At 33.3% G+C, this 12,985-nt stretch overlaps 1 protein-coding gene across 9 annotated transcripts in view; it reads left to right on the top strand.

Annotated features, from left to right (window-relative positions):
- AGFG1 (ArfGAP with FG repeats 1) overlaps positions 1–12,606 on the top strand; it is a 71,409-nt gene extending 58,803 nt beyond the window's left edge. For 3 of the 9 annotated variants that reach the window (XM_021666425.2, XM_021666413.2, XM_021666396.2), the window contains 4 exons: positions 1,689–1,736; positions 3,714–3,872; positions 5,128–5,219; positions 5,858–12,606. In XM_021666425.2, coding sequence (XP_021522100.1) covers positions 1,689–1,736; positions 3,714–3,872; positions 5,128–5,219; positions 5,858–5,917 — 359 coding nt within the window. In that variant the 3' untranslated portion in view covers positions 5,918–12,606. The remainder of the gene's footprint in view (positions 1–1,688; positions 1,737–3,713; positions 3,873–5,127; positions 5,220–5,857) is intronic. The other 6 variants (XM_021666427.2, XM_021666421.2, XM_021666400.2 and 3 more) reach the window with 3 other exon arrangements.
- Positions 12,607–12,985: the final 379 nt, after the last annotated feature.

Here is a 12,985-nt window from a genome sequence, read left to right as displayed (position 1 = left end):
TGCTACAACATGATGAACCTTGAAAACATTCTGCAGAGTGAAAGAAACTAGTCACAAAAGGCCACATGTTTGTGGTGCCATTCGTATGAAATATCCGGAAATGGAAAGAAAAAGTAGATGAATGATTGCCAGGGGCTGTGATTTTAGTAGTGGTAGGGCAGCATGGGAAATGACAGCTGATAGGTATGATATTTCTTTTGAGGGGGGATGAAAATATTCTAAAATTAGATTGTGATGGTAGTTGTACAACCCTGAGAATATATTTTAAAAAATTGAACTCTCTAAGTGAATGAATTGTGTGTCGTATGTGAATTATATTTCCAAAAGTTGTATAAAGTCTAAAAAAAATTTATAGCAGTTCAGGACCAGAGCTTGGGGGGCATCTTGTTGCAGACTGAGGTACATTGATTAATATTGGCTAACAGTCACTGTTGTCTAAAAGTCAGTTTTTGCCAGTGTATTTTGTGAAATGTGTCTCCTGTAATGTTGTTAGCAAAATTCTATGGAAAGAATTCTGTGTCTAAATACATGTGGGAAATGCTGGAATAAACACAGTTTAACCAATGTCATTAATGCAGGACTGCTCCGAACCTGTAAAGTGCTTTAAGAAAGGAGATAACTATAAGGGTCACATTTATTTTTCACAGACCCATCTCCCTCAATTAACCTTTTTTTTGTATTTGGAACATAGTGATACTTTTTTAAGTTTGCAAGAAAGTTACATTTATTCAGTATTTACTGCCCAACACTTTAATTCCTTGTTGCATTTACTCTTCACAGCAGCTTGAAGTGTAGATACTAATATCTCTGTACCTCTACTCCATTTGCAAATGAGGAAACAAGCTTATAAAATAAAGTAACATTATGCAGCTAGAAAATGACAGAACCACAACTCAGAACCATTCAATTTCTTAATCATTCTTATGCCAGTTTTAAAAGTATTCTGATTTTAAATGCATGGAAATATATTTTAGAGACAATCTTACTTCAGATTGTTAAACAAAAAAAGGTTCTAGTATTTAACAATCTAGGATTACTTTCTATTAATTTATATGTAACCTGTCTATCTTCAAACATGCCAGGTGAGTAAGATCTATACAAGATCCGTTTTGCTTTTTTCTCTCCTTTTCAGCCTTTATATTTTAACCTGAAAATACTGTTTACCGTTCTTATGAACTAGTATATTTAATAGTTTTTCCCTTGTAAGACTTAATTAGTTCATTTGAGTTATTCGTGTATTTCTAGTTAATGTGCTGAATTGTAAATAAAACAATCTAGCATTGTTCATGCGCTGTCTCCCAAGACTTGGTTTCGATCCCAAATGTAGATGCTGGATAATTTCAGATGATTCTATGAACAGCATATTTAGATGTAGCTTATGATGCCTACAAAGCGTTTTTTAATGACTATTAAAAAGTTGATGCTTATTTGTTTAAAAAATTGATTTCATCACTGTTTCTTAATTTGTTATGTATTATTCTAATCTCCCCTTTATTTCAAACAGTATAAATATTAGTTTCATGAGTTAAAAGGCTTATTTTGTAAATGCGCTTTTGTTATGTATTATGCTACCCCCTTAGCAACAGTATACTCTAATTTTATAACTCTAATGAAACAGATTTACTTTTATTTTAACAATAGTTATCCACAAGTTAATTGACATTGGTCTCTTTATGGCTTTCCATAAGGCCTTTCTGGAGCAATGCATTCTCAAGTGTTTCCTCACGCTCATTTTGGTAGGTGGCCACAATTAATATCTAGATTTGTGTGGCAATTTGTCTACCTGCTTGTGGAAGCTTCTGCTAGTGTTCTGGATCCCTGCATGTGGAATTAAGTTTTTTCCGTGTTTTAAAATGGAGTGGGCATGGATGTGTGGCTTTCACATTTAAAATGGAGTGGGCATGGATGTGTGGCTTTCACATTTAAAATGGAGTGGGCATGGATGTGTGGCTTTCAGATTACATTGTATTTAAAATTCCATGAAAATATTTTGTAGTGATTTATGTGTAAATGCTGAAAAGCATTACTGCTTACCTACATGGTCACATTAGAATGTTAATAGCCGTTATGATTCTTTTTCTTGAGTTTGAATTCATGATACTTTGTCGCCTTTTTGATATAGCAAATCATTTTAATGCATTATTTCATGGAGTTTGGTTTTGCTTAACTGTATCCAAGTTTTGCTTTTTAGTGCTCTTTTAAAGTCATTTGTCAGTTATGTCAATGCATTTTTGTCTGTTATGAAGCCCTCCCGTTACCCTTGCAGTGTGCTTATTATTCTTTAATTCACTTGCTTCCCGATGGCCTGTTTTTCCTTTTTTTCTCATCAATAATAAAATAGTAATTTTCTTGATATTCTAATTAGGTTCATCGAGCAAAATTGCATTGTTATAAACATTACGACTACAGGGATTACGTTGGACAACATCAATTACTTGTTTTTCAGCTTTTTAAAAATGGGAAAGACATTCTGTGTAACATTTTTAGTGTTTAATTTCTGTGCATTAAATCAGTGATCTAATTGGTAAATTTGTTAAAATCAGTAAATTTAGTGAATTAGCATGTTATTTTGATTGCATCATGCTAAGAATATTTCATTATGTAATTACTAGTAGTCTGTATTTAAAGCAACATTATTGGCTCTTATTTTACTGAGACCCTTCCTAGAACATATAGTTGGCCGTTCTGTTTTTAATATTCACTAGTAATAAATAACATACTGCTCTGTTATTGCATATGTTTCTATAACGCACTTTAGTTCCTAAGTGATTAGTAATAGGGAAATTACGGCAGCATTCCACATATGTAGCAGTTGATAACACACATTTCCCCCAATGTGGTGATACCTTGTCCACGAAGTAATACCAGCTAGACATGACAAGGCAAGGAAGAGTACAGTAGCATTGAACACTATGGCCATTCATTCTGCATTCTTTCTAAGAATGCAGTCTTTGTGGATTTCCCACTAATTTCAATAGCTCAGCTGCCCTAACCTTCCTTCAGTCTTCCAAAGCTGTCTTTATTTACCTTCCAGAAGAGGGTGGGAGTCCATATGTGTGTATATATATCCATATAATTGATTTAATAGGAACATGTCCTTTAATTGTGTTAGTGTTGTTAATAGAATTTCTCTCTGTTTCTCTCTGGCTGTAGTTATAAAGCTGCATAGGTTCTGAGTGGTCTGCCTCTAACTAACCCTGTTTTTCCTATAAGTCCTATTCTTTTTAACGAATTATTTTTCGGTGATTTTTAAATTTTTTTCCAGGAACACATATTACGTTATGGCAGATACTTCAGTAGATTAAATTTTGGCTGTTATTTTACTACATATAGCAAAACAAAACTAAAAGCAAAAATGTATACTAGTATACATTCACTAGTATACATGTGAATTGCATGATGATGAGCCTTTAAAAAGACTACTGTTTAGATTTGAATTTATAATTTGAGAAATTTTCTTGGGATTTCAAATTTCGGCTTTAGTAGTTTCATTCTGGGCACTGGGTTTTAGGAGAACAAAATTTCTACAGGTGATGTTAAAACAGTGTAGCACTAAAATTCATTGGTAACTTTGTTGGAATTTTGGAATTAACACTGCCTTTAATGTACATCCTAGTATTTTTCAAGGTAGATGATGTCTTTTTTACAATGTTATAAGAAACAAAACATGTCCTGTTTTATGTAACTGATCAGCCCTTCTCTTCTCCTGTCAGCGGCAACCTTTGGCACTGCATCCATGAGCATGCCCACGGGATTTGGCACTCCTGCTCCCTACAGTCTTCCTACCAGCTTTAGTGGCAGCTTCCAGCAGCCTGCCTTCCCGGCCCAAGCAGCTTTCCCTCAACAGACAGCTTTTTCTCAACAGCCCAATGGTAAGATCTAACATTTGGCAAGCTGTAAGTTCATTTTATTTATTCTTTTTATATCATAATGTTGTGTACTTGGGCAGAAAAACTTTTCTAATGAATGCTATAGCATTTTCTACTGAGTATTTAACTACACAAAAATAAAAGCTTTTGGTGATTTGGACCTCAGAAAACTAAGTGATTTTGTAAGCTTTTGTGAGCAGGTTACGATTTATGGGAAATCAGTGACTATGTAAAGAGTATCTCTTCATTCTCAGAGTTTCTAGAGCCTTTTTCTGATTGATTTGTCTTATATGTTCTAATATGCCTCTCGATTTTTAAAGGAGACTTCATAGACCTAAAATGTTGGGTTTTTTTTTTCCTTTCATCACAGAAATGTGTACCTTTGTGTGTGTAAAAGAGACTACTTTTCTAATTTGATAACTCTACTGTAGTTAGAGTTTGTTATTTGATTTTAGGAAGAGATGGGAAGATTCACTTGACCATTTTTACCTATTTCTGTCATTTGCTCAAGTTTAAAGTGTATAGATTGGAAGATTCTTGAATCACAACTACATTTTTTTTTAAGTAAATGGTTATTTAAAAATCTGAAATATGGACCATGGAAGAGCTATAAATAATAAAAGTATTTTCTACAAAATATTGTGATGTTTACATAGAAATCATTGCATTGTCTGCATGGCCTGTCCCAAATAGTCACAAGCTCATCTAGTAATGAAATCCTGTGAATTTTAGTTATTGAGACAAGTTGGAATGAAAGAGCTGAATGAAAGTTCTCTTGGCCAGGTGTGGTAGCTCATGCCTGAAATCACAGCACTTTGGGAGGCCAAGGCAAGTGGATCACTTGAACCCAAGAGATCGAGACCAGCCTGGGCCACATAATGAAATCCTGTCTCTACAAAAAATATATAAATTAGCTGGGTGTGGTGGCATGTGGCTGTAGTTCCAGCTACTCAGGAGACTGAGGTGGAAGGATCACCTGAGCCCTGAAGATTGAGGCTGCAGTGAGCCACGATCATGCCAGTGGACTCTGGCCTGGGCAATAGAGTGAGATCCTGCCTTCAAAAAAGAGTTATTTTAAGACATGCTACCGTCAGTTTTTCTTTGGTATCTGAAAGAGCTTGAGGCCTAACAACCTAACTTTGATAGTTTATTTTTGTTGCTCTGATAGGAATTTCTCTGAAAGTTATTACGAGGCTTTATAAGCATCAGATTGTCTCTTAAAGATATAGGTTATAATTGGTGGTTCTGTTTTAACAAGGTGCAGGTTTTGCAGCATTTGGACAAACAAAGCCAGTGGTAACCCCTTTTGGTCAAGTTGCAGCTGCTGGAGTATCTAGTAATCCTTTTATGGTAAGCAAAATTTAAAATTAAGTACTTTATAAGTTATTTTATATTTATAAAAATAAATATTAAATCTTATTTTAAAATTAGGAATAGCAGGATATTAATATTCCTAGATGGTATTCCTAGATGGTATTTGGTATCCTGTTGATGTGACATGATAAAATTGTACAAATTGACTTGGAGCCATTATGTGTGATGCTTTTCTGACCTTTTAAAAAAACTAGTTGCAAATTAAAGCATTGACAGTAGTTCAGCTGTTTTATAATATGAAACTTATTTGCTTTCTTGTCAAAATAACACTTTATCAGAGGCCCTAAGAATTAGTGAACATAAAAAAGAGGTCTTAAGAGTCAGAAGTTTCATTTGAATCTTTTCTAAGTGCTTTTTAAGACCATTCTAATATTCTTCCTAGAATCTGTTACAAAAACTCTGTGAAATAATGGTTATGAAAGACATAGCACAGTTCCTGACACATAATAGTTTTGTATAGCATATTGCCAATAACAAATAAATGCTATTGCCAATAATTAAAAAGAATTCTTAACCAAAATGTCTCATTAAATAAAATTAAATTCAGTGTAATGTTTTTATATTCTGTACATGTACCACTTTTATCTCTTTATTTGTCTTATGTTTTCCTTTAGACTGGTGCACCAACAGGACAATTTCCAACAGGAAGCTCATCAACCAATCCTTTCTTATAGCCTTATATAGACAATTTACTGGAACGAACTTTTATGTGGTTACATTACATCTCTCCACCTCTTGCACTGTTGTCTTGTTTCACTGATCTTAGCTTTAAACACAAGAGAAGTCTTTAAAAAGCCTGCATTGTGTATTAAACACCAGGTGATATGTGCAAAACCGAGGGCTCCAGTAACACCTTTTAACCTGTGAATTGGCAGAAAAGGGTAGCGGTATCGTGTATATTAAAATTGGCTAATATTAAGTTATTGCAGATACCACATTCATTATGCTGCAGTACTGTACATATTTTTCTTAGAAATTAGCTATTTGTGCATATCAGTATTTGTAACTTTAACACATTGTTATGTGAGAAATGTTACTGGGGAAATAGATCAGCCACTTTTTAAGGTGCTGTCGTATATCTTGGAATGAATGACCTAAAATCATTTTAACCATTGCTACTGGAAAGTTACAGAGTCAAAATTGGAAGGTTTTATTCATTCTTGAATTTTTCCTTTCTAAAGAGCTCTTCTATTTATACATGCCTAAATTCTTTTAAAATGTAGAGGGATACCTGTCTGCATAATAAAGCTGATCATGTTTTGCTACAGTTTGCAGGTGAAAAAAATAAATATTATAAAATATGCTATTGTTTTTGTGTTCTTGCTGCAATGCCTTTACCAAAGTGGCCTTAAATATGAGTAGTGAATTGAGAACATCTTGAATTCTTAAAAGACTTCTTAGTGACTTTTTATAAAAAGGCCATGTAGAAAATTTATTAAAACTACTATGACTGCTACATTCAGGAATATGTCAGTGGTAAAGCATTTAAATGTAGCTTGTCAGATTTTCCATAATCCTTCTAATTTCTTTGCGGCTTATTAATTTTGTGAAATTTGTATATATGAAGAATTTGCATGTATGTGTATTTACAAATTTTTCTAAGTATCTTGAATTCTCAGACTGCAAAAGGCCTATTTTAACTATTGACTTTTTAAAAACAATATTGTCTTTGAATGTATTGGAAGTAGACATGCATTAACTGTGACATTTATTGCACCTCAGTTCTCTTCTTTTTTGGGGCAAACGATATTATATCTAGGATATTTGTTTATGTTTGTTTTTTAGGGGAAAGAAACTGGAACTCAGTGTTACCTTGAAGTTACGGGATACTTTGTTTAAAAAGGCAAAGATACTAAGTTTAGTATGCAACTCAGAAACTTGGGATAGTTTTTTAAAAAATGCCTCTGAGCAACCCATATAAATCACAGAGTCTGTGTGTTAGAGCTTATGCATTTGTTTTTATGAGAGATTTTAATAAACTTGATTATTTGCTTGTCCAGACTATAGCATATTAGCAGTTTAGAAGGGATGGCTTGCAAGGAAGGCGACTGGAAAAAAAACTCTGAGGAGCATACACTGTCCAAAGCCATTAATGTAAGACCCACTAGCCAGCCTAGAGGACATCACTATACTACATCATCTGATGATCGGTCTTTACTGTGCCTCTAGGTAATCAAGGTAATGAAGGTGAAATTGCATACACAGATATGTAGTACATGTTTTAAAAGTTTTATCTTGAATTGATTAAAACTTTTTAAAAAGCTTTGGTATTCAAAGAGGTAAACATCAATTTCCTCAAACATTTTATTCATGTTGAATGCCTTTTGCAATGATGACTGAGTTGTTATCATAGTATTTTAAAATCTGTATGGTGTTTTAGACTTGTTAAAACATTGCTGTCCAGTGTACATCTAGCTGAAAGTGTGGTTTATCTGAACCGTTTTAATAAGCAAGATGACTGGGAAATCTCTGCCCCTTTTCTGAGCAGTATGCCTCTTCTTTTAGAATTAAATGAATGCTTCACAGGTCCAGGTGTGTGTTGATGTAGACTTGAAATATCTCTGCATTTTGGGGGACTTCCTCAGTCCTTTTCATTGAGGGAAACAATATTTGAATTTCTGTTTTAGATTGTATTGGGTCCCAGTTGATTCATGCGTATGAAGTTATACCACCTAATTATAGGCCATTACCCAAATAACCTACCAGGCTTTCCTTCTGAGTAGTAAATTAAACAGTTGTTATCAAAATAGTTTTAAAGACTATTTCTTTTTCTGGGTAACTACTGAAGTTTGTAATTAAATGGGAGCTCCTACTTACTTTAAATTAGTGCTTATAAAATAGAAATGTTTAGTTTAAGAAGAGACCCAAGCTGGGTATGGTGGTGCAGAACCTGTAGTCCTAGCTACCCTGGAGGTGAGATGGGAACATCACTTGAGCCCAAGATTTGGAGGCTGCAGTGAGCTGTGATCACTTCACTGCACACTAGCCTGGGTGATCAAGTGAGATCCTATCTCAAAAGAATTAAAAAAAAAAAAAGAGAGAGAGGTAGCTTTAAAGTATTAAAAGTATTAAAGTAGTTTTTCTTATGGTATTCACTGTTTACTATTAAAGAAAATTAGCTTTTGTTAGACTTTTATATTCAGATTTGTTCTAGTTTTATATAGACCATCAAAATTATGTTGAGTACTAAAAAGGAGAAAAACATCCTGGAAGGGTAACAAGGCTGAAAACTTCCAAATTTCCTGGCTTACTGGTTTAGTCAGATCATTTTTCCTGTTCAGGTATCAATCTGCAGATATCCCTGTTAAGGAAGGAAGATCTTTTTTTGGGATCCAAACTTTTGACATAGTTTAAAGACATTTTTTCCTCATTTTTTGAAATAGAGAATATTTTACTATTTTTATGAAAAAATAATTCCTTCTATTAATTTGTAAAAGCACGTCATTTCTTTACCTGTGAGATTCCCTGCCTCTTACACACGCACGCACGCGCGCGCACACACACACACACACACACTTTCTCTCTCTCTCACTCACTCACTCTTTAGTACAGTTCCCACCAATTGGCAACATGGAGAAGGTGACCTGGCTGCTGCTTTACCACTGTACGAACATCTCTGGAGCATTTTAGTCTCAGGACCATAACTCTTATTGAAGATCCTCAAAGAGCTTTTGTTGATGTAGTTATATCTCTCAGAAAATACTGTATTAAAATTAATACTGAGATATTTTTAAAACATGTTTATTTAAATATAACAATAATAAACTACTTGCTAGCATAAATAACATTTTTGATAAAAATAACTTTTCCAAAGCAAAAACTAATGAGAACAGGAACATGTTTTACATTTTATGCATTAAAAAAAAAACTGGCTTAATAAAAGCAGTGAGAGCATTCCAACTTAAAAAAAAAAATTACCCAGTATACACACTGGAAAACTCCACTATGCACTTGTGAAATCATGAGAATGAAAAAGATATATAATGTCTTAGTAGGACAATGAAAATAGTTTGACCTTTCACAGCCCTTCAAAGAAAGGGTTGTAGACCTTAAGGGTCTCCAGACCCTTTGAGAACCACTGTACTTTAAATTTGTTAGAACAGTATTCCCTTGTTCTAACATACTACCCCCTGAGGTTTTTTTGTGTTTGCTAGTGAGAAAAACTGAAATTGCAGATGTTTTAACACTAACTACTTCAAGGTAATAATAGCAGTGGTATTATGTATGGGGTATATATTAGACCGTCACTTGCCAAATGATTTTCATATTTCAACTCTTCCAGTCCCTGCAGTGGACCCATACTTTTAGGATGAAAGAAGCAAAGCACAGAGAGGTGAAGCTAGTGGTAGCTTTTGCTCTGGGGAACAGATTTGGATGAAAATGCTGTCACATTTCCTTACAAGTACATTCCTTCTTAATATTTTGAAATTCGGAACAAGTTACATTCTATATCTTGTAAACCTAAAAAAAACTTCAATCACTTGAATTCTTTTCATAATTTGATGAAGTCAGTACAGTTTATTCTTGGGTTTTTTTTTTTTAACTTTAGAAGTAATATGGTAACTAGTGGAGCATGTTTTAAATTGAAGACTCATCTGAAGTATCACAGACTCCCCTGTTTTGTAAAGCATTCCACCTTTATTGTTACAGTTTGTGCCCTATACAGTTTTACTTTTTAAAAGGTAGTATAATTAAAATTTGTATTAAATTAACCTGTTGTATTGAATTCATCCTCATTAGTTAAAATTATCTTTTTATATTTTAAAATTTAGTGACATTAAACTTTTCTTGTGGTTGTTTGTGAACAAGCGAATATATAAAAACGATGTAATCTAGTGTGCTGCTGAATGTTTAACAGCCATCTTTCACGAAAGAAAAAAGGCCCTGTTTTGTAGGTTTACTAATATTTGTGGTATAAATACTATCTCCATGGTGATTTTACCTGCCAATCTGATGTCGTTAAATGCGGTTTAAAGAGATAGCAGACCAGTGGCTCTCCCAAGCTTTTACAAACCAGCTCTAGCACAGTAAGGACATATAATACCACAACTCATTAATTACATTTATTGTTCATTTGATGATTATATCCAATATTTGAAGAGCTTTTATGTTGTTAATTCATTCAGCAAGCATTTGGACACTTGTTCATTTTTAGAGATATACTGGGCACTGAGGTATTTAATCTGCAAAGAGCCAAGTGTTGTGAACCATGGTTTTAAAAAGTCCAATTGTTGTGCTCTTATAGGGATTGTACATTCAAAGCTTATACTCTAAATTGTGTGTACAGTTCTGTTTTGTTTGACCAGCACAGTATTTTAAAATGTTGCATTCTGATTTCAACTTTTTTAAATGGGGCATGTACTCTTAAGGTGGCTACTAGCTTACCACTCTCAGTTTTCCTTAGTCTCAAACATTCACATGCTTTTCAAGGCCTTTGAGTTGGCAAATCCTGAATAGATAGTGAAGGTAGGAAATGGCTCTTCTTATGCCACATCTTATTCTGATTTTGAAGTCAGTTGTGTAAGTTTGGGCTGACAATGGTATTTCCCAGTGAAGACTGTTGCCAAGAATCCATACCATTCTGATTATTTTATTCTAGTGGATAAAAATTCAACATATATTTCAGTGTATTTTTGAAATCTGTGCTTGTCCAACATAGGGCTGTAGGGGCTGATAAAAAGAGAATGTTGTGATTTGAGCTTTTATAAAAAAGATACAGTGATGCTGGATAAAATATTTTCAATGGTTATTAAAATGCCCATAGTTTAATTTTTTTAATCGGTTCTCTGAAATCTTGATATGTTATGCATGTTACAATTTAAGCAATGAGAATGAAATTTGAAGTCTAAATTCTCAGCATCTTCCCTCAATCTTGAGTGGAGAGACAGGAAGCAAACGCCAAGGAGCCTTCTAATTTTGACTATATGATCATTAACTAAAGGCAGCAAGGGGTTGTAAACTAATCTTATATAGTCAATGTTTCATAGAATGCTTTGGTTGCAATCAGGTTTTTTAAAGACTTTAAAGGTTTTTTTGTTTGTTATAATATATGCTTATGTTTTCTAAAAATTATCAGTATGCAAAAGGGCATAAAGTCAAAAAGTATGTCTCCCTCTGTGACTTTATTCTCACACCCAAGAGGTATATAATTTCTTGTATTCTTGTATAGTCTTTCAGAAATGTTATCATTTATTTTATATATACCTCTCTCTGTATGACTCTTCCTGTTCTTCCTTATTTTAAATGTTCAGTTTTGTGACTTTGTTCTTGTTTAACTTGGTTGTCTTTCCATATTACCCACATCCAGCTCTAACTCATTATTTTAATGTCTCCAGGATTCCATTATATGGATGTCCCTTTGGGAGAACAGTTGTTTATAGAATTTTCTACTAAAAATATTGTTACAAATGTTAATATCCTTATGCATATATGAAGATTACTCTTGATTCTGCCTGACTGGAAACTTTTAATAAAATACACATCATTCTATTTTGAGACTCACCAGATGTGTAGGTATGATCTTGTGCTTCCCTATTAAAGGAATTCTTCAATTTAAAGAAGGAAAAAAAAATCTCTCTAATTGACTGAAGATACATGAAAAATCCTATGCTTTTAAATTAAAACTATTAAGGGACTCAGTTCATTGAAAGATTGTGCAAACTCACATCTATTTTGCACCTTAATTTTTTCGTTGTCCCTACTCATGACTCTAAAAGTGCATGGCTTGGGGCTGTATTTTGTTTTACAATTTGTTGGTATCGTGCCTTTTCTTATCTACATTAGCTTAGACTATACCTTATTTTTAAGAAGAGAAAATAGCAATTAACTATGGCAAACTATTTTGGCACAACCACGTTTGTTCATTATTTCTTCAAAATTAGCTTCCTATGCTTTAGAAAAAAATGTGAGTTATTACTCCGAAAGTTCTTATTTTGGTTCCTCATGGTTTAGAGCTCAGAAATTTCTTAACTTGTATTTGCTGTTAGTCAAGCACAGGATTTGTTTCCTGCAAAAGTTTATTTTCCTTAAGGAATACTTGTCCTAATAGCTGATAGAAAGTACCTTTGCACTTTAAATCCTAGAAATAGGGAACAAGGAAACTTACTGAGAAGTTCAAAAGAAAGAATAACAGGACCTTCTAGTCAGCAGGGCATGTTTGGAAAATGTTAATACACCATGATTTTTGAAGACCAATTTTAGTTCAGGAGGTGGTTTTAAATATTGGATGAAAACTTACAGGCTGATTTCAATATTCATTTCTGAAATGCTTTAGTATGATAGATACATTTGGTTAAGTTCTTGTTCATTGTGAAATACTGTTGGAAGAATTTTTTTCAAAATAAAGACTTATGAATTTGTGTACCATTTGGGAATAGCCTCTTTCATTTAAATGGGTGTCAAATAATCTGGAAAATTGGAAGAATATTTGTTTCTTTCGTCACTCACATTATGCATTCCTGTAAAACAGCTCGTGCATTTACTTCCAGCTTAACCTGTTTTATTCCATTAATTAAACTTTGTCCATTTTTTGTTTTTTTTTAATTAAAAAGTCTTATTTAAAAAAAAAAACAGGATCTGTTACTTAATTTGCAATTTTTTTTTTTCTTCAAAGACTGATTTTTTTTCTTGCACATACCTTGATGTATGTTGATTTTAAGAAAGCGTTGTAATGGGATTTTATTTACCTTACTACTGTTGAAATTTAGAAGGTAAATATTGAACTGTGTTTGTCACACCACTAA

This window comes from Aotus nancymaae, unplaced genomic scaffold (assembly GCF_030222135.1).
Source record: "Aotus nancymaae isolate 86718 unplaced genomic scaffold, 86718_ANA_hifiasm-v0.15.2.pri h1tg000008l, whole genome shotgun sequence".
NCBI lineage: Eukaryota > Metazoa > Chordata > Mammalia > Primates > Aotidae > Aotus > Aotus nancymaae.
Note: the sequence above shows the minus strand (reverse complement) of the source record. Positions and strands in the feature narration are given on the sequence as shown.